Below are 10181 nucleotides of genomic sequence, written 5' to 3'. Positions count from 1 at the left end.
TCCCCAACCCCAAATGGCGGTAGTGAACTTTTTCCTTCATCAACATTAGTTCCCTTGGCCATGCAAAGCTGCTTCATTCGACATGTCATAGTGAAAAATGCATTCCTAGCCTCTTCAAATCCTTTAGACGTTTGTGAGGCATAGAAACACATTTTAGTAAAAGAAGAGCAAAGAACCCCAAAACGTGTCTCCTATGTGAGAGTGCTAGAGAATTCGGCTTGGCAATGTTGTTCACCAACCTTTCTTGCTTGCTTTGTCTAACGATGCATCACACAACTTGGGGGAATTTTAGTCATGTGTTCACATTTCATCACAGAAATCATGTGGCTGCAAGGAAGTCCAAAGAACTCAAACTTTTTGCAACTACATTTCATTAGGCTAGTTGCGGGATGGTATGACACTTCCCATGTGGAACCAAATTCAGTGTACTTTGAAAATTTGTATATGCGATGATCGAACTCCTCTTTCCTTCCATCAAAAATCAATAATGCTTCCTCAATTATTTCATTACGGAACATTAAGAACAAACGTCTGGTAAAGATGGTTGCTGCATGTTTCTCTAGAGGTTGAAGTGCTGTGGTAAGACAAGGATCACTGTTGTTAGTTTTTGCCTCAACATCCGCTTCTTTGTTCCGTAATCGATAAAGGGCTATGTCAAAACATCTAACAAATTTGAATAGTTTCAGTTTTTGTTTGAGGCACTCATTGAAAAAAGCATGCATACCCTCACAACGCTGACTGCTCTTCATCCCAGTAAAAAAATGACCACGCAAATATGACGAAGCCCGCATGCCTTTGTTGTTGTAGGTGTCTGATAACCACTTGTTATTTTGAAGGCCATATTTTCTGACCATCTTACTCCAAGCTTCCTCAAATACAACCTCATTCGCATCAAGATCCATAAGATGCTTGAAATGTCCCTCGAATCCATCGACTCGAACATTTCGCTTGGCATTTCTGTGCATATGCCAATTACATAGATGATGCTTGGCACTTGGAAAGACTTTTTGTATTGCCTCACGCATGGCCGTATCCCCATCTGTCAACACTGACACCGGTCTTTTGTTATCCATGGCCTCTAACAACTTCTGCAAAACCCATGTGTATGTTGCAATTGTCTCATCAACAAGCAAGCTGCATGCAAATATGGTGGTTTCAAAATGGTTATTGACCCCGGTGAAAATAACAAAAGGTTTGTTATATGTATTTGTTTTATAAGTTGTATTAAAGACCAACACGTCACCAAATGCAGCATAGTCTAGGTGAGACCTTGAATCTGCCCAAAACAATTTGTCAATCCGGTTCTCTTGATCCTTGTCATACTTGTAAAAGAAGTACGAGTCAGCATCAGCTTTTGCACATAAGTAAGCCAAAGCACACTCCGCATCACCATCCTTCATTTCTACTTTGCGCTCGGCTTGAATATAATTGTGCAAATCCTTGTGAATAAAGCCCACATTCGCGAAAGACCCAGATTGTTGCACCAAGAAATCCATTATCTGGCTTGTGTTAACACCAACATCGTGCAAAGTCTTTACTTGAGCTTTGTCGGGGATCTTTACAAACCTATGCGACCGAAGAAATGGCATACATGATGATTGCCAATGGATGGTTATGTTCCATGTTAAAGTGAGTGACAATGTATTTGCCTACATCCAGATTGTACCTTATGCAGAAATGAGCATCACAACCAACTCTAGTCAATGCCCTCGGCAGCTCTTTTTCGATCAATATGGGCCAAGTGTTGCTTTGCTCTTTGGCCTTGCCTTGAGCATACCCATTTTCTACTAAGAACCTTTGTTGCATTCATTGTTCGCGTGTCTTTCCTAATGCTAAATCCCACAACTTTAGCATATTGATTATAGAAATCATTGGCATCCTCTTCTGAATTGAATTGCATTTCAAGAACATCATTCTTGGTTAAACTTTGAATAGGGTCATTTGCATGGGAACCTAATTCTTCTTTATTCGCACAAACTTTGTCATCTTCAAGCTTACGCTCAAATTTAGTACATCCAAAAGGATCCATGATAACTACATCAGAAACAATATGAAAAGAATAACATTATCTTATAAAATGAATGAAAATTCCTAAAATCACATAAGAGAATTTTGTAAAAGAGCAAATAACAGACAAAAACAATAATAGAATAATGTACATAGATTTAATGACATAATTATTGAAAACATAGCCTAACTTACCATTAATGACATAGTTATTGAAAATCAAAATAAATAGAGAATGACTCTATAATCAACAATCAAAATATTGGTTGATCAATAGAAACACAATAAAATAGAAACAAAGAAAAGGAAAAAGCAAATAAATAAAAATATATGGAGACTCATTAAGGCAATTTATTTGGGTTCTTTGGTATTTTTAGGTATTTGGATTGCTCTAAAACACACCCGCAAGTATAACTTTATACACTTTCCAACTTATAGCAAATAATTAATAAAACTTATAACTTTATAACTTTATAGTAAAGAATTAATACAACAAATCAAAATAAAATGAATTTTATTTCGACTATATATAATATTAGTAACAAGAATTCACAGAATTTTTTTGACTTATCCTCCTTGTCACAAGCATATGTATTTTACAAAATATCACAAACACAAGTTCTTAACTTGTATAAGTTAAGATCTATTCTTTAATATTATGGAACGTCTTTTTTTTCTTAAGACTTCAATAAAAGATTATTTTGGAAAACAAGGAATAATTCATTATGAATTAAGACATAAGAAACTTTGGAATTCTGGACTAAATCAATGAAAAACTGGTTAAGAGGTCATTATCAATACCATTTATCTCAAATTAGATGGTCTAGATTAATAGCAGCAAAATGGAAAAATAGAATCAATCAATGTCGTGTAATTCAAAATCAATATTTAAACAAAGAGAATTCATATGAAAAAGACCTATTAATTCATTACAAAAAACAAAACGATTAAGAAGTATATTCATTACCAAATCAAAATGAGAATTTTCAAAAATACTATAGATATAATCTTTTATCTTATAGATCTATTAATTATGAAAATAAGAGGGACCCATATATTTATGGATCACCATTCCACGTAAATAAGAATCGAGAGAGTTCTTATAATTACAACACGCATAAACATAGGGGCAAATTTTTTGATATACTAGGGGATATCTCTATCAAAAATTATTCAGAAAAAAGTGATATTATGTCTATGGAAAAAAATCCGGATCGAAAATATTTTGATTGAAAAATTCTCCATTTTTGTCTTAAAAAGAAAATCAATATTGAGGCCTGGATCAAGATCGATACCAACAATAATAAAAATATTGAAACCGGGACTAATAATAATAAAATAATTGATAAAATTGATATAAAAAAAAAGATCTTTTTTATCTTACGATTCCTCAAGATCAAGAAATCAAGTCACCCAATAAAATAAAACCGTGGTTTATACCAAGCAAATTACTTTTTTTTAATATAAATGAAAATGGTAGTGAAAATAAAAACATCAATAGAAAGCAAAAGGGGGTTATACCCTCGAATGAAAAAAAAAATGGAATATCTGGAAGCCACTTTAATTGGATTCTCATTAATCTTACATGGTTCTATGATTCTTCCCTCTCCTCTTCACATCTCTACCTCACCTAACCCCTTGCACCAAATTCTCCCTTTAGCCCCAAAGTCCTCACCTATAAGATATCATATCACAAATTTATTTTTTTCATTTAATTTAAAAAAAAATTCTAAAAAAAAAAACCAAAATACTCAGGTTAGAATTCCACTTTAAAATTATTGGGCCAATAGAGCCAAGCCTTTATCCGTCCAAAAATTTATCTATATGTTCAAATGTTATTTATCTGTACACATGTCACGTACTTTTCTAATTATTTGTCCAAATATCACCTAATTATACACGTGTCACCTATTTGTCCCACCTTACTGCTACCAGCCATTGTTGCCAGCTACCGCTATCTGCCAGCCATTGGCAACTTTTTCAACAACTTTAGGAGTGATAAACAAACCAAACAACTTGAGCTCGACTTATGTACAGCTCATTAAAAACTCGTTTGAGCTCAGTTTGTTAAGTAAATAAGCCAAACTCGAACACATTTTGAAACTCATTAATGTTTTCAAATTAAGTTTGAATAGTCAATTGCTTGTTCGGCTCTGTTTGACGAATCTAAAACTACCAAATTACTTGAGGTTGGCTTGACAAAAACTCATTTGATATCGACTCGAAAATTTAACGAACCAAAGTTGAACAAATTTTAAAATTCGTTAAAGTTATCGAAGCAAGTTATAACAATTAACTATTTAGCTTGTTTATTATCCCTAAAGAGGGTTTAAATAGGACTACAACTATTTATCTCTCTCATTTTACATCCCGTCCATACCTTATTCTCTCTATTACTTACAAAACAATTTTGGAAGCAATTATTATTTATGTAGAATCACTTGAAAATGAAATAGAATAAACACTCTAGAGGATTTCATGCTTTGTCAGTGATGGGCGGGTGAAGGAAAAAACCTCAGTATAGAATTTTCAAATGTCTATGAAATTTAATGAATTTACTTGAACCAGACTCTCTTGTGATGTTTTTGCCCTCTAGAGTTCTTTCTTTTCAAACATGTACATTTCTCTACTCCCTCAAAATTATGTTTATTTTTGTCATGGGTGGGAAGCAAAAGCATCAGTTCAGAATTTCTAGACATTTACATGTCATTCAACAAATTTGAGTTCAACCAAAAATGAATTCAATCTTTCTTTTGTGACGTCATCTCCCTATAAAAAAAAAAAAAGACAGTACACCCGCAAGTATCCTACTATCAATTAAAATAAACAAACAAAATAAACGCACACCTGCCAGTGCCTTGCTATCAATTCAAAGCAAATAAATTCAAAAAAACAGAAGCAAGTAGCCTATTATCAATTAACATGAAACAAATAAATAAAATAGCACACCCGCCAACGCCCTGCTATTAATTGCAAACAAACAATGTAATGCCCTCAAAATAAACCCATAAATCATACATTCTTGACATGCTTAAACATAAGAGAATGAAGCATAATTACATTTCATCAGAATATTCATTACAAAATGTATTACATGTTGACAACAAAAGTAAATGCCCTATAGGCTTACAACTTTCCAAGTCAACACTTGGTTACAAAAATAGTGAGTACTAACTCAAAACAGATAATAAGCCCTTGGCTTGATATACATGTAATACAAAAAGTAATCACAAAACATGTCCCAGCCACTAAGCCTCTCAAGCTACGTCCTTGGACATTGGGACTCCGTGCAACCTCACTATGTCCCGAATATATAAGTCGGTAAGATGATCTACCGAATCTCTCACGCGCATAGGGATAAAGTGCGCCGACTTAGTCAACCGGTCTACAACCACCCAAATAGCATCACTACCCCGTTGAGTCCTCGGAAGACCTACAACGAAGTCCATAATGACATGCTCCCACTTCCACTCGGCAATAGGCAAGGGTTGTAACAGACCCGCTGGCCTCTCACTTGTTGACAAGTAAGGCACTTCGATACGAAAACTGCCACATCTCTCTTCATACCCCGCCACCAAAACTGGCGACCCAAATCACGATACATCTTGGTGCCTCCCGGATGCACCGCAAGGCGTGAATGGTGAAACTCTCGGAGTACCTCCTCTTGGCAAACTCTGGCGCAAACAAACAGTCTCGGTATCTCACACTCTGGTCAGGATACACAGACAAACCCTTCTCAGCCTTCCCACTAGAGATCTTCTCTCGGAGGGATTCTACTTCAAGGTCATCTCTTTGTGCCTCTAACACTTGACTTACAAGTGTAGGTTGCGCAACAACGGAAAACAAGACTGCAGCCTCGGCGGATTCGCCCAGAAGCAAATCAAATTCGCCAAGTGCACCAACATCTCCCACTCCTAGATGGCTATACAAGCTACATCACTAATGGATTTCCTACTAAGGGCATCGGCCACAACATTGGCCTTTCCCGGATGATAGTGCAACTCAAAATCATAGTCCTCAATGAACTCCATCCAGCTCCTCTGCCTCAAATTCAAGTCTCTCTGTGTAAACAGATACTTCAGACTCTTATGATTCGAGAATACCTCGAACCTCTCACCGTAAAGGTAGTGCCTCCAAATCTTCAAGGCAAAAATCACAACTACTAACTCTAGGTCATGTGTAGGGTAATTCCTCTCGTGTATTTTCAACTGACGTGAGCCATAGGCTACCACTTTCCCTCCTTGCATCAACACACAACCCAAACCCTCTCGTGAGGCATCATAATAGACCGTATAACCCAAACCTCTTTCCAAAATAATCAATACCGGAGCGGTGATCAATCTAACCTTCAACTCTAGGAACGACTTTTCACAAGTCTCACTCCATACAAATTTGAACCCTTTTCGCGTCAATCTAGTCAACGGAGAAGCTAGCCTGGAGAAATCTTTCACAAACTGGCGGTAATACCCAGCTAATCCCAGAAAATTACGGATTTCAAAAACACTCTTAGACTGTGCCCAATCTTGCACTGCCTCTATCTTGGATGTATCAATAGACACCCCTTCCCCGGAAACCACATGGCCTAAGAATTTGACCTCTCTTAGCCAGAACTCACACTTTCCAAACTTGGCATACAGCCTATGGGCTCTAAGCAACTCAAGCACCACTCTCAAGTGTTCCTCGTGCTCCTCCTCTGAAGGCGAATAAATCAGAATGTCGTCTACGAAAACGACCACAAAACGATCTAAGAATTCCCAGAATATCCAATTCATCAAGTCTATAAACACTGCCGGTGCATTGGTGAGCCCAAATGGCATCACCAGAAACTCATAATGGCCATACCGCATACGGAATGCCGTCTTAGGAATATCCTCCTCTCTGACCCTCAACTGGTGGTAACCCGATCTCAAATCTATCTTAGAGAAACAATGGGGACCCTGCAACTGGTCAAACAAATCATCTATACGAGGCATAGGGTACTTATTCTTAACCGTAGCCCGATTCAACTTCCGGTAGTCAATACAAAGTCTTAAGGCACCATCTTTTTTTTTAGCAAAGAGGGCCGGTGCTCCCCACGGTGAAACACTAGGGCGAATAAAATCCTTATCTAGTAACTCCTAGAGTTGAATCTTCAACTCACTCAACTCGGCTTGGGCAAAACGATATGGTGCCATAGAAATCGGCGCCGTGCCGGGCACTAAATCAATAGAGAACTCGATCTCTCGATGAGGTGGCAAACTAACAAGGTCCTCGGGAAAAACATCCGAATACTCGCAAACCACTCTCGGCAACTCAACCCCGGTCTCATCACACTCACTACTCATAAGGCTAGTGAGAAGACCACTAAGCTCACTCCGCCCTCGCAGATCATACATCGGTGGCAACACACTACCAACTTGATCCCCCAAGAAATGAAAACAATCCCCGCTCGGGGTACATACTGTGACCCTCTGGCGGTAACAATCGATAACAACCCGGTATGACGATAGCCAGTCCATACCCAAAATAACATCAAAACCCGACATAGCCAAAACTACAAAAGGAAATGGAAGCCGGCGGTCGGCGACCTCTATATCATAGCCCCGACACCTTTGTTTCAAAATCAATTCACCCCCAACAGGTGATACTACGCAAATAGGAGATGCTAACTGTACCAACTCCAAACCCAAAATAGATGCAAATGTAGTAGATATAAAAGAATGGGATGCACCCATATCAATCAACACATTGGCAACCGAGTTGCAAAACAAAAAGGTACCTCTCACAACAGATGGAGCCGGTACTAGATCTTGCGTGGTAACAGCATACACACGCCCTGTAGGCCCCTAATCTAACTACTCACCTCTCGGAGCAAAAGACTACTGCACAGACTGGGACAATGAAGCCCCCTAATTGGCCCTCGAGGCCTGAACTGACTGAGCTGGCTGAAAACTCTGCCTCGATCCAGATGCACCAGATGTGCCACTCACTGCGCGCAAAACCTCTTCAAGTGCCCTGCCTGACCACACTGATAACAAGATAGTGGCTAACCTCTGCCCTGACTCTGGCTCTGAGGTCGTGCTGAAGATGAAGCTGCTCTCTGACCTCCTCCCCTCTGCAGGCAAGCTGGAGACTTGTGATCCAACTGGCCACTTTTGTAACAGGTAATGTCTCTCTGACTGCCTCTTCCAGAACCTGAACTCGGCACTGGAAAGGTAGACCTCACAAAAACACCCTGGGACTGCTGAGGGTTAGCACCCCTCTGCCTCCTACCATCCCCCTGACCATCTTGACTCCTCTTGGAGCCTCTCTGCCTCTCCTCTTTCTCCTGCATCAAAATCTCCATATGGGTTGCGACATCTACAAGGCGCCCATACTCTCGGGTCATAGAACCCCCAACTCTCATCTTGAGGCCATGCCTCAACTTCTTCTCAAACTCCAGACAACGGCGTTCCTCAGACGCCACTAGCTCCGATATAAACCTAGACAAACTAGTAAATACGGCCTCAAACTCAGCCACTGAAGAACTCAGCTGCTTAAGCTGGCAAAACTGATCTCTCAACTTCTCCCTGACAGCGGGAGACAGAAACTTCTCCTGGAAAGCACCCACAAAGTCCTCCCAAGTACCACCAATGTGGCCCCTTGTGAACTTCCACCACTGACCCGTATCCCCCTTAAGCTGGAAGGATGCCAAGGTCACCTTCAATGCTCCGTCTTCGATGCCAAGCATCTCAAACGTCTTCGTTATCTGCTCCGGCCACTCATTAGCCTTAAGTGGCTCTTTCGAATCCCCAACAAACTCATCCGGGTTAGACCGGAAAACCTCCCTTTTCAAAAATAAAGGCCCTGCCTCAGTAACATAGGCCTGAACCTGATTCTCAGCTCTGAGAATGCCCAAGGACTCTCTTAAAGCTCCTGCCATCTCGCGGTCTAAGGCGTCCATGGCCTGCTGACCTACTGGCTTGGCCACATTGGCCTGACCAACACCCTCCTGCTGCGCCGGAATGTCATCTGGTATAGGCATCTCCTGTCTCCTAGGCCTACCTCACCTAACTCCACGTCCTCGTCCTGACATCCTAATAAAGGTAACGAAGAACATTAGCACATTCATAAATGTGCCGAAGTTACAACACTCGCGTCCTAATACATGGACAACAGTAATTCATTCCACATAAGCACATAATCACATAAGCACCTACGAATTTCATTTTCGGATAATGATAGTCCCGAGGCGTTACTAGAGTTCCTGTCAGAAACAGCATTGATCAAGTGCTTTTCCAACAAGACTCACAGAAACCCAAGGATCCAATCAACATCCTAGAAATTAAATCCCATACCCAAGTAATCACATAAGCATGTTATCACATAAGCACATAACATTATATCTAAGTCTCTAACAAGCGAGACAAACCCATTGTGATACTAATCACTTCCCACGTACCCAAAGTATTCAAACCCGGTACGCTCTGATACCAAGTTGTAACGCTCTCAAAATAAACCCATAAATCATATATTCTTGACATGCTTAAACATAAGAGAATGAAGCATAATTACATTTCATCAGAATATTCATTACAAAATGTATTACATGTTGACAACAAAAGTAAATGCCCTATAGGCTTACAACTTTCCAAGTCAACACTTGGTTACAACAATAGTGAGTACTAACTCAAAACAAATAATAAACCCCTGGCTAGATATACATGTAATACAAAAAGTAATCACAAAACATGTCCCAGCCACTAAGCCTCTCAAGCTACGTCCTTGGAGGTAGCATGCTACCTGTACCTGAAAATGATGTCCCATATAGGGTGAGCCAACACCCAGTAGATATATGCTAAACATAATATGAGCAATAACTAAAACATTAGCATTTGATAAATGTTTAACTCACAAAAATCAATTCACAACCCATTTCAATTACATGACCATTGTGTCCATGTTTCATTTCATTTTCCATTTCTTATCCAATTTCTCAATTCATAATCCTGGCTCAGAACCTGGCCATATACTTTAAATGAGATTGTATCTCATATTAAAACATTATCCTTATCCACAATTCATTTTCAAATGAGATAACACTAATATCAAAACACTTCCACAATTCACAAGCGATACACACTTTTGTTGTATCAAAATCACATTAACACTTCCATACTTCATAAATGATACACAGATTCGCTGTATTAGTACGT

At 39.2% G+C, this 10181-nt stretch overlaps 1 protein-coding gene across 1 annotated transcript in view; it reads right to left on the bottom strand.

Moving 5' to 3' along the window:
- Nucleotides 1–257: 257 nt before the first annotated feature.
- Nucleotides 258–10181, bottom strand: part of LOC114283804 (protein FAR1-RELATED SEQUENCE 5-like) — a 45556-nt gene continuing 35632 nt past the window's right edge. The window contains exons 2-3 of the mRNA XM_082895598.1: nt 1796–2034; nt 258–1649 (exon numbers count right to left, since the gene is read on the bottom strand). Of these exons, the coding sequence (XP_082751724.1) occupies nt 258–1649; nt 1796–2034 (1631 nt within the window). The remainder of the gene's footprint in view (nt 1650–1795; nt 2035–10181) is intronic.

Source organism: Camellia sinensis, chromosome 11 (assembly GCF_055761805.1).
Source record: "Camellia sinensis isolate YWXY chromosome 11, ASM5576180v1, whole genome shotgun sequence".
In the NCBI taxonomy this organism is placed as follows: domain Eukaryota; kingdom Viridiplantae; phylum Streptophyta; class Magnoliopsida; order Ericales; family Theaceae; genus Camellia; species Camellia sinensis.
The sequence above is the reverse complement of the archived record's forward strand: the minus strand, read 5'-3'. Positions and strand labels throughout refer to the sequence as shown.